The following is a 22,381-nucleotide window of genomic DNA, read 5'->3' on the forward strand; positions in this document are numbered from 1 at the left end:
TCAGTGATCACCGACACAAAGTTTTGGCTAACGTGGAATGGAATTACTTTAAATGATCAAAAAATGAATTTTGTAGAATTTACTTAAGATCTAAAAATAATGTAACTGAGTCTATAATATAACATAAATTGTGTTTATAGAAACTGTGTATCTATCATCTGTCTACTAACAGTTAAGTTAAATATCTTGGAATGATTTTAGACAGCCCACTGACATGGAAGAGTTACATTCATTATTTTAGAAATCTTATCAGTTTTTGTATAAGAAATTTTTATTACGTGTAAAAAATGTGTGTACAAATTATATAACGAAAATTTACTTTTCTCTTGTGCAGTCCGCAACCAATTATATACATGTTGGGGAGGTACGTATAAATTTGTTATTTAGCCAATAATAATATTCCAAAAATATATTGTCAGGTCGATTGCTAATGAGTCTAGATTAAATTCATCATTACCTATTTTTAGGAAATTAAAAATATTACCTATAAGACAATAATATATCTTTAGATTAATGGATAACTTCTATTTAAGAACAGAATGTATTGTGTATTGTGTTCATAATATTGTACAGTATGGTAGAAATAAGGGAAAAATTACTGTTCCTTTTCAAAAAAGTGAAAATTTACACCCCAAGTACCCACAGGCCCCTGTAGAAGAGAAAATTATATTTAATTTGGATGATAAAAACCATTTTAAAGAGCATTAAAATGCAGAAATTTTGATGAAAAATCCAAATTTTTATGACAACCCTAACCAAAATTTAATAATTTTCACATCCAGTATAAAAAAAAATCAACACTGAAGTACTAAAAAAAAAATTTAGCAAATGTTACTATCTCGAAATGCTCTAGTTTTTAGTACGAGACCACTACTTGGGGTGTATAACTGTAGTCCACATTTGAAACTACTTGTGAAAAATATTAAATTACCATTTTGGTTAGGATTGTCTTAACCTGAAGCTTTTTATGTAAATTTTTTTTCAATGCCCTGTAAAATGATGACAAAATTCTTCCTTTCCATTTCAAATTATTTGTCCCCAGGTGGAAACCCTGGGACTTGGAATGGTGGTCACACATTGAAAAATAGGTTGTTTTCAGATTGGAACATTTGTTAAATTTAATTTTTCAACAGAAAAATTATTTAAAAATTCTCATCCACTGTACATAATTTTTACTAATTTCATTTTTAATGTATTTCTCCTAATTATTCATGTCATCTTTTTTTATAAAATAATATTTTTATTGAATTTTCAATTTTTTTCACAGATTCCATTTTCAGAGAAGAGTATACGTTTTAATAAGAACAATAAATAAATGTTTTATTCTGATTACTACAAAATAAAACATCATAGAGATCACATCAGGAATTAGTAAATGAGCTACTCCATGAACAAAAATAAAAACTTTTCCAGCATATGACTGGATGGGCACCAAGAGAAAACTGGTAAAACCTTGATCAGATCAGCATTACAAAACACAATTATAAAAAAAATAAATGTAATTAATTATATATTAAATATTTAAAATGTAAATAAACAAAATAATATTAAAGTAAAAATATTGAGATGCTAAATATAAAAAACAGTTTAAAACTATATTGTAATTCAGAAATTAATATAAATTATTTGAACACATCTGTGTAAACGATGACAGAAATGGAGAAATTTTAGAGATTTTTTTCTACCTATTTAATTAGTACTATTTAAAAATTCATTGAGAGTAATATTGTTTCTGTAAAATAAAATCTTTTAATTTTATTTTAAATAATAAAGATATTTTAAATAGTTCAGTAATTTACTCTTTGTAAAAAAAAAATAAGTACGAGAGCAAACATCATCTGTGGTCATAAGGCCAATGGAAATTGATAGTATATAAAAAGATGCTGACTGACTGGATTTGAAGAAGCCGGAATCTTTGCACAAAATGCTGAGAAGCTATCTTACTCAGCTACAGAGGTCAGCACTTAGATTTTTTGTCGCATCAATATGCTTTTTTAATCCTCCTGATAAGTGTGTCTTTAATTTTGTTGGTCATACCTAAACAGGTTCTTTTAATTTCCATTCCAACATTTTATTATAATCATATAAATATCAGTTTCAATATAAATAATAAGTTGAACTTATTTTATTAATTAATCTATTTTATTTTTTATTAACTACTACTTCAGAAGTGGCTAAGCTAAACAACTATTTTAACTATTCTTTGACATTTTTTAACGTAGTTTACTATTATATGTTATTTATTATGTTATTTACTATTATTTGTTATTTATGCTAGTCATTAATTTCTGTTACATATTATCAGTATATTAAATTATTTAAATTACCAAATTTTTTATATTAATTCTCCAACTTATTTTCATAAGCAATAACAATGTCAAACTTTTTTCAACCAGAAATTTTCTAACTATTACTATAATAGAGAAAGATTGGAATGTAAAATGAATTTATGTTTCCTATATGTTCTTCATAACACAGTTCATAATTAATTAAATAACAGCTTGATTAGTCACATTAATGTGTAATGACAATATTTTTAATCAAAGCAAACAGAGAAAATCGACACTAAATTGCTCACTTTTTATGAACAAGAACAGATTTATGAACAAGATTAAAAAAGAAAATAAACTTTTTTTAAAGATTATATTATTTGTTGAATAACATAAAAAAATGTGATAACACTAAAACTATTACAAGTTATAAATCGCTTTAAAAAATTATTATTATCTGAAACAATTAATTAATGTTCTTTTTTTTAATTTTAGTGTTTATGTCATTACTTAAAATGTAAATAAATGTACAAGTTACAATGGTAATACAATTTGTAATTTATTGCGAGCGTTATACTATATATTAGATTATTATTTTATAAGTAACAAAATACATTGATAAAGACACCATTAATAATTTATTCATATTTACATAAATGTATATACATATATATATTATATATATATATATATACATATATATATATATATATATATATATATATATATCCTTTTTTTTTTTTGCTAAAAATAATATTTTCATTATTAATAGTTTTTGTGTTAGATTAAGGTATTTGATGTTTACTGGTATTTAAAATTAGACTAAATTGTTGAAACACTGTATGTCAATAACAGCAACAAGGACAACTAATCAAAACTGACACAGTTAGGAGAAAGTTTGTTACGAAGGTTTCTATATTAAAATATGTATATATATATATATATATATATAAAACACCAACTTTCTAAAATCTAAATAAAAACACTTCTAGTTAGTAATGCAAATTACTAATTATAGTTATTTATACAAATAAAAAAAGGAAGAAAGAAAACCCAAGTAACAAATATATTAATAAAATCAATATTTTAAAAAAAAATTTAACATTTCAAGTTAAAATAAGGAAAATAAGAGACTAGATTTAGAGACTAGAATAAATTTAATGATTCTTAAAGAAAATTATGCTTTTTAATAATAATATCTTAATATAATAAATTATATATTAAAAAAAATATATACAAGAAAATTAAGTTTCACATAACAATGAAATATGGTTGATATTTTATTCATCTCAATATGGTGCCACAAGTAATTGCGTACTTCATATTTACACTACTGCAATATTAAAACATAAAATTTAGTTGACTTTCTCCAAAGAAAACAATTTTTGATCATTCTCTCATTTTCATGTTACATTAACATATTTATTTCTTCTCTTAAAACCATAAAGATTAAAATGTGAATGTTAAAAATTAATTTTAAAAATCCAACTGCAAACAAAATCAATAAACAATCAGTTTTTGCTAAATTATATCAACATAGCACTGAATAGATAAATTAATTACTTTTGTAATGAAAGAAGAGTAAGAAGAAAACTACATGATTTCTGATGGTGACAGTCTAGCCCAAAAACTGCGATAAGGGCATCAAGGATACTTTGTCAACTCCATTTTACCTTTTATTTGTTGTTTATCATTTAGTTGCATCAATTACATGGACACTTTTGAATGTAATCTTTATCTTTAGAGGTAAAATAAATAAAAATAATGTTAAAACATTACAGATTAACATTATATGCTGGTCTATTTAACCAGTTATGTTAATTTAATTTATTTAACATTTTTAATTTATTTTATGTGTTTTAATCTAGCTTTTACAAGATCAGATATGAAGGGTACCTTCAGAAACATTAAAGTAACACAGTTCTTAACAATAATAAATAAGAGCAAGTATTCATTTTTTATATATTAAACATTGAATTTTAACTACCGCCGATATGTAATTTATAAGAACATTCATTATATTACATTTTTTTTTATAACACCAGTTTCGAACTATTTCTTTAAATAAATTCTAGTTATCTAATTTTAATATTTTACGTTTCATATTCAGCATACATACAAATTTGTTAAATCATCTTTAAATTTCAATTAAATAATTTTTGTAACAGTTCCATAATATTTCTAATAAATTAAAAACTAATATTATATTAATATTAATTATAAATTAATATTTATTAATGGAAAAAAAATAAGAAGAAATATAATAATAACATATAATACATTCATAACAGAAAATACGCTTCTGATATTTATAAATATGACAGTTCAATGATTTTTTTCATATTTAACTTTGAAAAACAAGTAATTAATTTTAATTGTAGAACAAGGTTAAACAATTCTTTTTTACTTTATAAAAAATAACAATAAAACAATTCAATTCTTCTTTATGAAAAGCATTTTGACTTTTGTTTTTGGTCCCATTGTAATTTATTTGCAATTTATATAATTTATGTACTAATTGCCTTTATCTTATTGTTGTTCATTTACATTGATAAAATGTAAATGGTTTTTAATTAAGCAAATTATATAACAAAATAATATTTTTTTAAAAGTTTATTTTTATTTATAAAGCTTTTGAAAGACATTTAAAAACTACCTCATGATAGGTTATCATTAAATACCAGATCTTATCTTTTATCCTAAAGGAATTTTTAGTTAAAACATTAAAAACATTTTATATGAAAATTGTTTCAAATTTTATTATTTAATTCTTGACTTCTGAAATCTGTTAGTAAAATATATTTCTTGCAAGTAATCACAAAAAGTGTACATATATAATTGGGGGAGGTTTTCGTGATTGAAATTTTAAAAAGGTGTCAGCCAAAAAATGTTTATAATTGTTTAATTTTTACACTTGACATCTTTCCTAAAATAGAATTGTCAGGTAACTAAGAGATACACTAATTAGAGGATATAACCCCGATTCAAAAAAAGGACTTACTAGGTAATTTTTTTAATTTTATTTTTGACTGTTTAAATTTTATGCTAAATGTACCCTGACGATTTAAATTAAAAAAAAAACATTTTAGCTAAAGGGAACGAGCTTAATTATTTGATTGGTTAACTTTTTTTTTTAAAGTGCAAGCTTATTTTTTTAAATGTGCAAAAAAATGCCAAGAATCTATTTTTATCAAGAGGGACTGGCCCAGTGATAAGTATTTCAATTGAAGAAATAACATATATTGCTAAGTTTTCATCATTTAAATTACTTATTTCAGTTAAAGAAATCTCATTCTGTAAATTCCAATAAAAAAGTTCATACATAATCCTGTACAAACAGAAAGAAACCACACAAGTTGACAAAGTAGACAAAGGTAAATAAGTTATTAAAACAAAATCCCTTTTGCTTCAGTTTTATATGAAAGGTAAATATAACATACAAATAAAATGTATTTTAGCAATTCGCAGATTTTCATCATTTGTAGAATTTATAGAAAAATAATAATTTGCTACAACAAATTACATCACTCACCTACTTACATTAATTCTGATAAAATCAAATTTTCTATTAAGTCACTTATGTCTCAAGAGCAATTAATTTACTCAATTATTATAAATGAAATACCTAAATCAATCAATGACTATTTTCTAAATTTCACTCCTAGGAACCACACAGCTATATCTAACATAATGTGATTTTTTCCAATATTTTTTTTTAATCATCGATCCAAATACTACTGAATGAAAAATGACAAGGTAAGATATGAAATACTTCCTCTTAATAATGTGAATCTAGATAAATATACATCTTAAACCACCCTCAAAATTAACTTAATAAACAGTAATTATGTTTTTAGGCAATTACAATTTTTTTTTAATTCTTAAAGATATCAAAGTATGCCAGTCCCACAAAATACCAAGAACTTGAACTCAATGAATAGAAGAAATGATCAGTAGTTATTTGAGCAAAATAAACAGCTTATACCAATATACATAAATTAATGTTAATGTTTATTATTAAATTTCTTGTAATACCCCCCCTCCCATACACATCTGCATGCACACACACACACACACACACACAGTCAGTCAGGCATAGAGTGAGTAGGGGGAAGGATAGAGATGCATGTGCATGCACACTCACTTACCTGTTATTTTTAATAGTAAGCACAATAAACATTTTGATATGAAATGGAGGCTTTAATTTCACATTCCTATTGCCAGAAATAATAACTATTAATAACTTCTTAAACTTATTTGGAAATAATAATAAATATCTTCTTGGCAATGAGTTAGATTAGCTGAATATCAGCTCTGTTATTTTTTACTTAATACACAATCTTTATTATATTCTATAATACCTGTAAATGTAACCTGTACCTGTAAATGTAGTGCTGTAACTCCAACTTTCATTTGCAACCCATCTGTATTTTATATCATTATCTTTATAAAATATATCTTTTTGCAGTATTCTTTCTCGACTTAAGTCAGTATAAATTCCACCTGGTATATTAGCAGAAATGTTTATGGCTGAAATAAAAATTCTTAATTAAAATTAAGTTACCAAAATACAACAGCTCCTATATAACAATAAAAATGGTTACTTATTTATTTAAAGAATAAAAATATTAATAGAGTTGAAATCTACTTAATAAAAATGTTTTTAATTTCACATCTTTTCCAAATTTTTAAGGATCTGAAATTGTAGTAGCACTACATAATTATTTCTATTTAGCAGTCAGATTTCTACTAAGTAAATTTTTTCCGATTCTTTAATAAATATAAGAGCACTTAATATTTTAAACTCTTGCCTATTATGAATCAGTTATTTATCTGTGTTTGTTTAGAGTAATCCAAGTGAAGTACGTAAATATTAATGTGAATGAACTGAATTTGATCATTCAGATCTTGAATTTTATTTTTTTCAGTACAATTTATAAAAATGTCATTTAAAACAACAATTCCAAGAACTATTTCTAGTGGTGAATTATATAGTCTGGTGATTTAATTTAAAATGTAGTCCATTATACACAAATCATAACTTGTTTTTTATATTTATATACACAATAAAACATTGAAAACAGTTAAGAGAAAGTAATTGTGTATCAAAGAAAATTTGGGCGAGTACAAGGTAAAAAAAGACAATGTAGTTAATTTTCTAATAGATAATATTTATTCTATGATTGGAAAAAAAAATTAAGACTATAAAAAAAATACTCTACAAACATAGGCAATAGTAGAAAAGGATTTGAAGATGAGATAATAAAGCTATAATCAAATGATTAACTTTATTAAATGAAAAAAATTTACTAGTAAAGGGAGCCATTATAAAGAGCTCTTGAATTTACCAAAGTAATTATCTTAATTTTCAAGCTAAAAAGTAGATAACTAGATAAATTTGTATTACGGTCAAATAAAGTTTATATGCAATGAAAGTTCTGTTGTTAAGAAAATACTGTGTATCAAAGAAATAATAAATAAAAAATTTTATTGTACAGAAGCAATATTCTTATGTAAAAAATTTTTCAATAAAAAAACTTTTTTAAAAATATTTTTAAAAAATCACTGAATTTTCTGCAACCCATTCAAAGTGTACATATATATACTCAAATAATTTTCATTAATACTTCCTGAATTGTGAATATTTTGTAGTTATTTTTTTATAACTGGTATATTTACATATGTTTACCTTAATATTATTATTTCATGTGTTTAAATTTAAAAATAATAAATATGAACTATAATCACACCTACTTTTTATTTTATATTTATTATTGTATACCAGGTTACACAGTAACAGCACAGTGACATGATGTCAACAGTACTCTACAGAGATGACAAGGCATCTGTGCCCAGTCTGGGGTGTAAGTGTAAATTTACCGGTAAGTCTTGAACAGATTCAGGCCGACCACTCCAGAGACATGTGGTTAATTGAAAACCAACCAACAAACAACATTGTTTTCTACAGTCTAGCACAAATCCATATAAAAGCAACTGCCTTTACAAGGACTCAAACCTTAGAACTCTTGACTTTGAAAATCAGCTGATTTTGTGATGATGAGTAAACCACTAGACTAACCCAGTGGGTTAATTATGTATATTGCGATGCTGCACTAATCAAGGTTTTACTGTGGTTTCCCATGATCCACCCAAGCAAATGCTGGAACAGTTTTTTTTGTGAAGCAGCTTATCTACCCATTACTGATGTGATCTATATAATGTATTTATTAGATACCAATCAATCAAATATTTACTTATCAATAACTTCAATAAGTAATTTATTAATTACTTATAATTGTTTACTAATTTAATAATTACAAAAATTGTAGTTTTAGAAGACTTATACTTTTTCACTATTACAATAGTGGCCCCATAGCTGTCAGCCACTATTTAAAAGTAACAGTCACTTTGATTTCCAGTTAAAAATTGCTGAAATTGTTTCTTACTATTTATTGTATCATTAATAATGTATTCACATAATTGGCTAATCAATTTATAAATGCGTCTGGAGTAACAGAGCAGAAAGCCTTCTTAAAAGTAGATTTATGTTTCTTAATTTCTTCCATGTAGTCTGACATTTATTTGACGATTTGGCATGAGATGACAGTAGTAAATTTAACTTTTATTAAGTGAAGTTTTACATTTTTTTCTTATAGGAGAAATATTCATTTCTATCAATCCCAGACTGAACATAATTCAAAGCACAAACATTCAGAAAAAAGGTTTTTTTTATAGTGTATCAATTTGCTTTTCCCTTTTATTTGAAAAATTGAGATGTAAACTTTTGGGGAAAACATTAATAAAATTTAATTAATAATAATTAAACCCATCCCTTATCTGGGTAAAGGTGTGACAAAGAGTCCTGTCCAAAGGGCTTACAGCATTACAAAAGTTTTCTAATGTCAGCCTCAATGATTAATTGAAAGGAATTTTTTTTTTTAATAACGATGGTGCTAATAATACAATGTTATATTTTGAAATATAAAACCAAATGTTCCAATAAAACAGCGTCCATAATATCACTAAAACTGAAATCCTACTTACTGAGGTCAGTTAAAATATTGTAGAGGCAAGCATTCTTACGTAACAACTGTAATTAGCAAAAATAATCTGAAGAGATTAAGAAATCTATGATAGACCAATTTTTGCATCAATATTAATATCTCATTACATATTTTACTGAAGGATTGATAATTATATTAAGTAAGCTTTCTACAACCAGGAAAAAATGTGAGTAATGTAACCTGGAAAACATTTCAATAGAATTTACTGCTATAATAAGGTGAGCAAAATAAATAGAAGTTTGTTTTACAATAGTGAGGTTAATTAACATCCCTAATCTTTAACTATTAATTTTTTTAATTAAACAATAGCAAAATACACTTAACAAAAACATTAAAAAACTTCACGCATTTCCATATCCGGTAAAAAACTTGTAAGTACTATTTAACAAACAGAATAAAAATTACAATATTAATTTGTATTCTCGCAATATGTATTCCCTGACCCCACAGGAGAAGACACCCACTCAGTCTTGTGACTATCTCAGTCGCCACACCACTCCCCTCTGCTCCGGATGGGCTTTACCAGAGGTTATCTTTCAGACTCTCTACACTAGATAACACAACACAGTCATCGGTTTGGCCTCTGTCAGGCTTTCACATAATGCAAATGCCTTGGCAGACATTTTCATCAGTGTATTTACACAACCTACTATCTCTCACAGGAGCAGAACATGTTCAGACCCCTGAAATTTCCCCCAAACAATTTTTTTGATCAGAAATTTCCCCAAAACTAAGGTGAGGGTTTATTACATTTTACTAACCAATTTATTGTATGTGATGAGTTATAAAAAGAGAAGTAATAAAAATACATGGGTTGCAGACTTAATTTATTCAAAGAATTAAAAACAAAGAAACTCTACTGCCTACCTGAAAGCAACTAAACGAATAGTGCAGTAGAGAGGAGACAAAACACACTTACGTGCATGCACACTGGTGACCAATCAGGGTCTACATTACAGGTAATAATGTTAAAATATTTACACAATAATTGTAGAAATGAAAATACATAAAATTAACTTACAGCCATTTTTATTTTTAACTATCCATTGTGTTTCACTTAAAGATAATAGTGATGGTTGAAATAGCTGATTGGAATTATTAATTATGAAAAAAAGAAAGGAGGCAATGAACCACACAATATATTCCATTTTATGTAATGGTGTGTTTTTTTATAAAAGTTAATCACACTGATACTCTTCCATGTACTTTGTACCATCTGAAAACAAAATAGTCAGTTAAATTTGAATTAAATGTTCTCATTTAAAAGTTTGAAAAAATTAGGTTAATAGTGATAATTATTACATAAATGAAGATAAAGTAATATATAGATACAGATTAATCCATTCCACTTAATAAAACTTAGCAATTACTTTATTACTAAGTAAAATAATGTATTCCTTGTAATATAATTATTACACCTAGATCTATTTTTATAAGTATTATTAAATAAAAAAGAGAACATCTACATAAATGTAATATATAGTTTTATTTAAATTGGCCATTTAACTATTTATTAGCAGAATATAAAAGAGATTTAACTGATTTTTAAAAATATTAACATATGCAAACACTAAATTTTATCGTCTGTAATTAAATTAAACAATAAATTTTTTAACTGCCTTATAAAAATTTATTCATGGCAATAAAAGAAATTCATGACACTAATCATATTATTGATGACAAAATATTGTAAATTACAAAAAGTCTGTTAAACTGTAGCTCAAACATTGCTATGAAATAACAATACAGCAGCACATTCTCTACATGCTAACAACTACAATTAAGCAAGTTCTCAGTGACAATAATAACTAATGAACTGAAATTAACATCTTTATCAGTTTTATTACACTGTTGTTACTTCCTACTTTCTTTCACTGGGGGGAAGAATATTTTGTGTAATTGTAAACAACAGTAAAGAAAAAACAATGCTAACATTCAGATCAAATCCAAAAATGTCTACATCTTTGTATGTAATAAATAACTTAAAACTTAATTTTAAGTATCATTTTATGATTGTCAAAGTAATCTTGAGCCAGAAGTGTATAACTAAAATTTATGATTTTCTAAAATTATATCACAGAGATTGTGGTATATTTTTTACATCTTTATTACACTTAAATAACATCAACATTAAAAAGGGAATAACATTTTTAAAAAATCATCTCAATTCTAACAACATAAGATTAATTATGTTTTCTGAAATTTTTTTTGGAACTGATTAAACTCTAATAAACTGGATAATAAACCCATTTTAAACTGGTTAAGGATCTATTAATTTGAGTTATTAAATAATTTTTTGCTCTTTAAATAAAAGTTACTCTTTACATTACAAAAAAATTGAATTTGTAAACAGTTGTTTATTTCTCTATAAAAAATACATTTAACCATATTTTTTCACATTCATCAGAAATCAAAATGAAGTCAAAACTTCTTTATCTGCCCTTTCCTATAACTTAAATTTACCTTTATATTTATTGTTCAAATTGAATTAACAGAATTGCTAAAGCTTTGAAAACCCCCTAATTTTAAAAAGTCTAAGTTGTAATTAAGAACGAATATTAAGTAAAAAAAAAGCTGCAGTCTTTGTACAAATTTAACAAAAACAATTCTTCATGAAAGAATTTTTAAATTTTAACAAGAATCCTTAAATGAGAAACAATTCTCATAATTTAAACACTACTTTTATGTCATGAGGATTACACGAGGTAAAGGTCAAATGCGAGTTAGTTTAAAGGTCATGTAGCTATACATAAATTAAAAAAATAACTAATAAAACGCACTCATTACATAAGATTATTTTAAATATGCATTAAACACAAAAACTACACACTACAGTCTACTTCCAAAAATCTTGACGTTTAACTATTGCTTATCAAAAGTTAAATTATACTACCTACATGAATACTACAAGCTTCATAATAAATAATACAACATAAAACCAAAATTACGTTTAACTCAAATTAAACGTTAACACTGAATTACTAACACAACAAACATAAAATGTCAGGGCATAGACCAGCAGCTTAGCTGTGCCACTCCAGATCAGTTTTACGCTTTTGACAGAATACATGTCCGGTAAATTAACCCACAAAAAATACATGGTTCCGCAAAAAGAAAATCCTTTTTTTGTAAAGAAAGTTATTTTTTTCCGTTAACGTTAACCCTCATATTTTATTTGAACGATTAGCTCATAACATACTTTAATTTATAAATCGTATACAATTGTAAATATAAAATATAGAGAGGAGTTAGTAATGTAAATAATCACTGATAAAATTTGTAACACAAACACACCGGCAAGCGATGCGATACTCCAGTAAACAAGGAAATCAGCTGATTCAAGCAAGTCAGCAAGTATAACATGCACTAAAAAACGGCGTTTAATTTTCTGCAACTGAGAATTGTTCAAATGACGTCATATTTCGAATCGCGCATGGCCGCAGTTAAACCTAGTCAAGGCGTATGAGACTGCACTCTATTGTCTATTCGTAAAAACAAGATTAGGCGCGAGGACACATTTTTATAATAGAGCTATTGTTACGTTTCTGTAAACACAGTAACAGACACGCAATTCATTTTTATTTCATTTACTGTTCACAGATTTATCTACCACGCAATTTCGTAAAATATTTACAATTAACTCTTAAATTATTTAACTTTAATACTTTTGCAACAAAAAATCTTAATGGCCTGACTTGTAAAAACAATACATCTGATTTATGAAAAGAAAAAACTCAGAAATATAATTCATTACCAGATTAAAATATCATTTTTGTGAAGATCACATCACGTATAACCTTTCTATTCTTGTCATACCATTATGTAAATCATTTAATGGATTAATTTTATAAAAGATAAATATTTTAACAAAAATATTAATTTTTATGTTCATTAAATTACAGTATTATCGTAACATTTTCATTTGCATACATAAATGGTAAAGTAATCACTGAATTATCAATAACTGCCAAATACACCCCTAGGAGCTGTGTAAGGTTAAAGCCAACATGTTTGAATCCAGTTGATATACAACAATGAAATTTGCAATAATAATATGAATATTTTTATGCCAACAATAATTTCAGTAATAATTATTCTCAAAGGTCAGAGTTTTTTCTTAAAACTACTGCAAAGAGTTAAAGCAGAATTTGTTTTCTAATTACAGTTTATCATTTGAAAGCTTGAAGATTGATTAACCCATTTAGAATCTTCCCTTTAAACTTTCCTGAAAATGGTGAGGTTAAATTACAGATGGATTTCAGTCCTGTGTATTTCTTGAGTCCAGCTGTGAAAGCTAAAATTTAGCTCTGAAAGTATTACCAAAAATATGTTAAAAGCTGTATTCCCTTTCAATGCGCCTAAAAGGGTTAGCAGAATAAGAATGGATTACCTGGCTTTTATGGATTTTTTTAACAATTTTATGTAAAAACAAAAAATTCAACTCAGATACTATAACTATAAAAATATATTTCAATGGGTGAAATTGGCAATTTGTTTTCCAGTATTTATATTCTTTTACTAACTTGTCAGCCAAAGAAATAACCTTTACATACAAATCAAAATTTCTGGGTGTTTGAACCAATGTTGCTTGAAACCTAGGAACAACAGAACTAATGTGAACAATTCTTTTATCTCTTTATAATTCTTTTACTAAACTTCGGGAAAGGTTCAAAAAAACTTTTTTAAGATAACTTCATTAATGGGTGAATAGAAAATATTTAATCCGAGAACAATATTTTATAATATTATACGAGAACAATAAGTAATATTTTATAGTATAATTTTTCATATAGTAATATTATTTCACTCTTAAATCACATTCTGCAGGAGGTAAGGTACATTAATACAAATTAAATTTATAAAATAGGCTGAATTTATTCTAGGTATTTATTTTAATTGGGTAAATCTTCATATAATAAAAATATATTATTTTTCACAATCATCATGAGTGGATTTTTTATTTACTTTATTTGATGTTACAATTGTTAAAGAAAATGTTGGAACTAGTTAAATATTAAGTTGGAACTGTTAATCAAGAGTATGTTATATTTTTTATTATAGCGATAGTTTTTATTTGCTGACTACTTCCCAATCATTTACACAAAGATACATGTATTCTGTGAGTAAAATTTAGAAGAAAATGTGAATTTTATTTTGGTTTTCAATTTATCAAAATTGTAAATATAGTATATGTTAAGAGATGTAGGAAATTTTACATTTTTCTTAGGAAAATAAACTACAGTTTTCCATAGCAAATGCTACTCATATATTATATAATATATGATTAAAAGTTTTGCTTGTAAACTGCTAAGAATATCTTTCTCACTTTCAAGTTATATTGGAATTTCGTACAAAATTAAGAAAAAAAAATTATTTCAATTTATGGTGATTATATAGCCAATATGTACATTTTTTAGTGTAATGTATTATGCATGTAAGGTAAAACCTGCTTTAACAAGACTTGAAACATGAAATTATTTAACTGCAAATAGCAATTTAAAAGATTGAAATCTTATATGTTCACTGCTCACAATGTCTTCAGATATGATTATTGAATTGGTTCTCAGACTTAGCATATCCTAGAAGTGTGCTGGACCATGTTATTTTTTATTAAAATAAAACTTTTTGGCTGCAAGGGTCAGAAATGTACTGAGCAAATGTTATGAGCAATAAGTATCTTAATTACACATTTGATTAAAAAATGTAGCTATGGGCCATTAACTATTGATAAAAACAACAAAAAACATTTGGCACTTACTCATGAAGTAAATACTTTAAAAAAAAAAACATTATAAGGCAAAAACAATTGAAAACCTTTTTGATGAAAACCTTTTTCTTAATTTACATACTAGTTTGTTCTTTATTTGAGGGCAAGTTTCCATGGTGTTTTTGGATAAACTTTTTTTTATGATCTAATAGGTTGAGGATGCATTATGGCATGAAATTTCAAGCATGAAAAATAAATAAAAAGGTAAGTTATAAAGAAAACAGGCAGTTCAGAGACCTAACCCACTGGGTTGGTCTAGTGGTGAACACATCTTTGCAAATCAGCTGATTTCAAAGTCGAGAGTTCCAACATCAAATCCTAGTAAAGGCAGTTGTTTTTACACGGATTTGAATACTAAATCATGGATACCGGTGTTCTTTGGTGGTTGGGTTTCAATTAATCACACATCTCAAAAATGGTCGACCTGAGACTGTACAAGACTACACTTCACTTACACTCATACATATCATCCTCACTCATCCTCTGAAATAATACCTGATGGTGATTCCCGCAGGCTAAACAGGAAAAAATGTTCAGAGACCTATTGCATGTTGTGATATTCTAATGTTTTTTTTCTTCATATAGTGTCTTTCAATTTTGAAAGTAAATAAAAATCTGTCGTGTACAATTTGCATCTTTCCAGAATTCTTCTATTAAGAAAAATATGATGATGTGCCTCATAATAAACATAAAATTAAGTGTGGCAAAAATTAATGTTAAATAGAAATGTGGTAATAATTAAATGACTAACTAATAATTAAACTAATTCAGTTGTGCATAATATTAATTACAAAAATCTATGTAAAATTAACTAATTTAGTAGTAATGTTATCTAATTATTTGGGTAGTATGGCGACTTGGAACAAGTACAATGCAGAATATCAATGGCGATTAGAAATTTTGAAAAATATGAAAGCAACTGACAAAATGTCAGAATACCTCAAAACACCAACAAAGTATGATGAATTAAAACATTATCAGTTAAAGATTATAAAAACAAATAATAAAGCAAGCACAGCTAAACAATTATTAAAAAAATGCTACATTTATAAACCATTCATAAAAATTTTACTTAAAATCAAGATGGCTGTTTTATTAAACATTCATAACCATTAGACATTGAGGAAAAGTGTATATAAGAAAATAAGTAAAAAAAAGTTAAGTAAATATAAAAAGAAGAAATAATTAACAAAAAAATTAATTGACTTTTATATAGGTTATTTGTGAAAACATATAAAATGAGTATCTTTAACATGTTTTTAGGAAAATATTAAAAAACAAACTGTTAAATCATTTTTTTGTTATGTCATTTTTGACCTCATTAGAAGGAAACATTTCATTTACAAACATTTTAACCACATGGAAAAATCTGACTCAGATAGTCAACCTTGATCTAATGCATTCTTCTTCTCTAGATAGGATAATTAAAAACTTACGTTAAGAAAAATAAGAGTTAGCATGAACCTAAAACTAATCAAAAACATGTCTGCTCTCATGAAAAAAATTTAAATGATAACATTTTAATGTTCTTATGATTGAAAACTTTCATCTCACTATTTACAAAGAAGTTTTTGCATTACCATTGCTAAAGTCATTTCCTAATTACCTAACTTCTGTTTATTATAGTCTTAGAAAATGTCTAAAAGGGGACATGTCATAAGGGGAGAGTAACTCTTATCCCCCTTATGATTGGTTAAAAAACAATGAATACAATTGGTTGGAATTTTGTTCCTGATATGGATAAGAATTACTCTCACCTTATGATTGGTTAAAAAACCAAGAATGCGATTGGTTGGAATTTTTTGCCTGATAATGATAAGAATTACTCTCACCGTATGATTGGTTAAAAAACAATGATTACGATTGGTTGGAATTTTTTGCCTATTTCATCATTTTCTCAGTTTTAGAAAATAATTTACAGAAAATTAGTTTCTAATAAACTAACTTTGAGTCCAGTTTCAGGGCAGTGTTGGGCTAAAGCCAATTTCTCTGGTCTTCTATATTTATAATGAGCCATTTTAGTTTCTTAACTTTTTTAAATTTGCTTTATTTATCCTGAACTGCAATTATTGTTTTAAAAAATTTGTTTATAACTTATGGCAATTTATAAATACCTACTTTTTCAATTAGTTTAATTTTGTCTTTAGTGTCTTGGATGTTTCTGAGAACAGAGGCCAATTTCTTAATAGAGCCCAGTGATAATGTTAACATTACAGTTTTGTAAAATATTTTTACACAGAGCCATGCAAACATTTTATCCAAAGTGTCTCTTGCTTTTCTATTGTTCTGAAGTAAGGCTGTTTTACTGCAGTTAAATACTAATCACATAGAAATATACTTATCATATGTTTACTCTTATTCTAAAAATATTGACAAAAATTAAGTCATGAGTCAAAGAATAAAAAAATACTCCATAAGGCTTTCACAATTACTGTTTATTTGTAAATCAAATTCTTCTTTTTTTTTTTACTGTTTCTTCTTTTTTTATTTATTTTACTAATTTTCTTACATTTAATTTTCCTCTGTATACAATGATAATGCTTGTTTAACAATCAAAATAGCCACCAAGTTTAAAATATTACATAACCATTTTTGAGCACAATTTTGTTTTCCTATTTAGTAGTTACATGTTAGTAATACATTTTTATTTTACAACTTCCTGTAAAGTGATATATTCTTTATATCAAAAACTTAAGTTAATTTATTAACTGAAATCTTATGAAGAGATAATATTTTAAATAGAGGTGATTATGAACTCATTTGGTTTAGGACACATTAATCAGTTCAGGTAAATAAAAAAATATCTTAACAAAAGATTTTTAATGAAGCAGAGCACGTAACAGCTAAAAATAATTTAACCAGTAAACTCATAATATTGGAAAAATTTCTTCCTATATTTAAATGATGAAAATTAAACATTTTAATAGTACACCTGTTGATAGGATAGTGTCTAAGATATGATCTTTCATTACAAAGATGAACAAACTGTGGCTTCTGACAGTAAACACATCAAAATTAATAAACTAGTACAACTTCCTGTAACTGACATCATCTTAATAAGAAAAAAAGGATTTCATTTCATATAAATACAATGCAAATTTTGTATAAATTTATTATTTAATGAGATAATTGGGTATAAAATTCTAGCTGATAATTTAGCGTTATAATTGATAATTAGAGTATTAATATAATTTTTTCGTGAAGTTTCTTAACATCTATCATATATTAGACACCAAACACATTTTTAAAAAAGGCTGATAGTTTTTTGCTAATGAGGACAGATTTGGAATTAAATTTGTAAATCTGTTCACTGTGACATGGAAAAATCAGTCTGTGGAAAACTGTGTATAATGATACAAGTTCGATGTATGTTCAAAAAAAATCTGAACATACTTCATTACAAAAAAAAAATAAATAAATTCCCAAGTTAGAATAAAGGTGTTATAGGATAGTCTGAAAACAAACACCATAACAGCAAAATATAAATATTAAAAAAATATATAATATTAATATCTTATTTTATTATTTTCTTTATTTTATATAATATGTAAAACATAAATATTTACTATGAATAAAATTACTAATTTAATTTAGGATCTTTGTAGATAAAGTTATAGATTTAGTTTATTCTTTTTTAACACGGTAGTTATAAAATCAAACTTCAGTGTAGTGAATACTACACCTTTTGCTTTGTATAACTCATTTAGTACTAAATATCTTGTATGCTTCACTTGCTGTACAGACTTATTATGATGAATTACTTCATACACCAAAAAATATATGTTTTGTATAATTGTCCATTTCATTAATTGCTATAATCTGACTTCACATTGCATTAAATAGTATTTGTTCATGAAATATAAACAACATAATAACTAATTACAATTTAAACTCCCAAAAACTATCCAACAAAAGAAGAAATGATATACTGATTACTGGAAAAATGTATTCACAGTGATTCCAAACAAAAAAAAGATGAACTATTTTCTTTTGTAAAGTAATGTATCAAATAAAAACACTTACTGATAATCTTCTAAAAGAAACATATACTCTCGTAACACAATTACTTCCTTATATGACTGGCCCTAATCCTGTATTACTTTACAGGGTTAAAGTAAAGCAAGTGGTCTACAAAAGGAGTACTGACAGCAAACTTTCAGTCAATCATCTTTAATAAATAACACTAATGGCCTTTAATTATGTCACAGCAGATGATTTGAAAAGATAATTTGAACATGTTAAAATTTTTTTTTGAAAAAAAAAATTGTCAGATCACATCAAGTCAGATCACTGTCAAGTTAATAATTAGTTTAGCAGCAATCAATAGAGATTGAGAGGAAACAGCTAACTTTAACGTAAACAATTAAACTAAAATAACTGAAATATTATGATTTGGTGAGTGCATATTTTTCTTATTACTGCAATCTACATACTAAAATGCTGAACTTTTTCTACTAAGGTAATTATAGCTTTTTCAGTAAACAGAATTTGCTTAAATTTTACCATTAGCATACGCGCATACTCTTCAGGTATGGAAATAAATTTGAAGATAAAATCCCATATCTAAATAAAAAACATTTGCAAAAATTCAAAACAATGTTCCTACTTTAATAATGTTCAACCCATTTTTATTCTGTACATAGTACCACTCAACTGTCTTATTATATATAAATAAAGAACTATACTAAATAGTTATTGAAACACCTTGTAAAACAAGATTATGCTCCAAAAAATGTTAAAATTTGTTTTTAAATTTAAATTTGAATACCTATTTGAATTATTAAACAATTAATTATAAACACAAACACTATGCTATGGCAAAAATAAAAACAGAAAATTTATCTAAAAAGTAAATAAAATAAAAACAAGGAAATAATATTAATTTATTTTATTTTCCTGATGTATACATTGCAATATGTTCAACTAGTGAATGAGATGAAGGATGATATGTATAACATATAAATGAGGTGTAGTCTTGTACCGACTCAGACCGACCATTCTTGAGATTTGTGTTTAATTGAACCCCAACCCTCAAAATACACTGGTTGCCACTTTCTAGTATTCAAATCTGTATAAAAGCAACTAATATTTACTAGGATTTAAACCTCAGAACATTTGACTTTGAAAATTAGCTGTTAAACAACTGGATTTGCAATGACAAGTTAAATAATATTAATTGACAAATAAATATTGCTTTAAAAATACTATACGGAAAACAAATAATTTAGAATAAGAATAACAAAATAACATCAGTCTAGGCAATTCCAATACAAGAAAAATTCTGTTTAAAAATGTCTAAAGCTCTTACTAAACTGTTCACAAAGACTTAGAGAATACCTCTTTTACAGGGTGGGCAGACAGAACTTACCTCAAGAAACTTATATGAACTTTTAAACCAGACAAAGAAATATCCCAGCCCATAAACAAAATTTTAAGGAAGGGGAATAACAATGTTAATGAATTCGCAATTGAGCATCAGGGCAGTTTAATAATAAATTACTATTGATAAAAATCACTTACTGCTGCTTTGTTTCTTGTAATAATAATTGAAATAATAGTATATATGTGAATTTTATTTTTGGAAAAAAATTGCAGTATGCTTCAAATGTAATTAGTGTACAAAATGCAGGCAATTCATGTTAATTGGTATTAAAAAAAGATTTGTGCTAATTTATATCAATGTTACTTGAGAACAGGCCACTCAATTTTAAAAATATTTTTCACAGAAAATAAATTAAAAAATTTTTCAACAGTTTGTTCTCAGCATATATACAGTTAATTCTAACAATCTTAAAGTTTTCTGCATATTGACTGTTCCATCATGATCAGCCAAATTTCAACTGTCAGCTTTGTTTTTGTAAATGCATTTCATACAAGTATAATGAAACAAGAGAGGTATTAATAAATACAATCACAAAAAAAATAATTATATTAATTCACTGAATATGAAATAGTATAAATGGTGTATTCCAAAAAGATTAGGTTTTATACAATAATTTCTCTAATATCTTGTTAATAAATTTAATAAACTTCACTGAAGTAAAAAGGCAGCGAGTTATTTTTTTCCTAAGATTGTAGATAATTTTTCAATCTAATCTGTTAAAATGTTATTTTGCTCACTTAGACAAGAGCAATTATCTTAAAACAAACATGATAAAAAATTCAGGCTTGTCTCAAGAAAAGCCTGGAAGAGTAATATTTTTTTTATTGAATAAATGACCCTCAGAAAATTACTGTTCACTTTTTCAATTAGATATATATTTTACTGTTACATTATAACCAGATTAATATGTAATATTCTAACCAACTCCACACTAAAGCAGACTACAAAAGTGTATAACCTGAACATCAGAAAGAGGTGTAACAGATATTTTAATAGGCTCAAGGATCCTAAAGTTACAATAATAGAGTTATTTTGATTAAGAAGAAAAACTACAAAAATTAAATCCAGATCTTTATTTTTCTTAATGAAAGCAACTGACATCTCAATTCCCCCCCACCCACCCAAGGGGAGAAGATCCCACCTCGTAGCGTGTCCGGTCGCTACACCACCCCCTCCGTTCCTAGCCAGTAGTGGCTTTAACGGAGGACATCTTCTCGCCCTCAAACTGATTGCGCACCACAGCTTTCAGTCCAGGCCCCGCAGAGATGCCAGCAATGCAGATGCCCCGAGGGACATCTGCATCGGTAAAGTTCACCCCGAGATAGTTTTTCGTGTTTATGCCTTCAGAATGAAGACAACGGACACCTGCAGCTACCACGTCGCCCTCAGGAACTAAGCTAGAAGCCTAACCGCGGAACGAAGACCCCGCGCCTAGTCCTAACTATTAAAGAGCCAATTACTGAATGTCTCAGATCCGTACTAATAGCCTCAACAACAAACTTTCCCACTAAAGTTTCATACATCGAAATTTAGACCTAGTTCCCTTAAGAACCCCGCTTAATACTCAAAATGAGTTTCTATCTGACTCCGCTCCGGTCCGCCCGGGAGAGGAGAATTAACGCCTACTCCCGCACAGCGCCATCACGGAGTCCCGCGTGACATTCACCATCTTTCGCAGACCGCCGTCAAGACCCCCCTGCATACCACCAAAGCAGTACCCAGAGTAGCCCCGTCGACAGTGTCGTTAGCTCATAAGTGCCCCCGTCGGGGCGCGACCGCACCCACCGGGCAAGGATAAACCCGCCCGCCGGCAACGGCCGCAACTCCGCTGACAGCGTAATTAAATACATGCCACCAAATACATCTAACCGAGGCACGCTGCCTTAAGCGCCTACCT

The 22,381-nt window shown here is 26.8% G+C and overlaps 2 protein-coding genes across 3 annotated transcripts in view; both read right to left on the bottom strand.

Annotated features, from left to right (window-relative positions):
* Positions 1–12,760, bottom strand: part of LOC142324913 (beta-mannosidase-like) — a 56,541-nt gene extending 43,781 nt beyond the window's left edge. Inside the window, exons 1-3 of one of the 2 annotated variants that reach the window (XM_075366039.1) lie at positions 12,629–12,760; positions 10,356–10,550; positions 6,651–6,800 (exon numbers count right to left, since the gene is read on the bottom strand). In XM_075366039.1, coding sequence (XP_075222154.1) covers positions 6,651–6,800; positions 10,356–10,482 — 277 coding nt within the window. In that variant the 5' untranslated portion in view covers positions 10,483–10,550; positions 12,629–12,760. The other variant, XM_075366040.1, reaches the window with a different exon arrangement.
* Positions 10,517–22,381, bottom strand: part of LOC142325673 (protein SERAC1) — a 57,537-nt gene continuing 45,672 nt past the window's right edge. Inside the window, exon 15 of the mRNA XM_075367706.1 lies at positions 10,517–10,550. Coding sequence (XP_075223821.1) covers positions 10,517–10,550 — 34 coding nt within the window. The remainder of the gene's footprint in view (positions 10,551–22,381) is intronic.

Source organism: Lycorma delicatula, chromosome 5 (assembly GCF_047948215.1).
Source record: "Lycorma delicatula isolate Av1 chromosome 5, ASM4794821v1, whole genome shotgun sequence".
NCBI classification, from domain to species: Eukaryota; Metazoa; Arthropoda; class Insecta; order Hemiptera; family Fulgoridae; genus Lycorma; species Lycorma delicatula.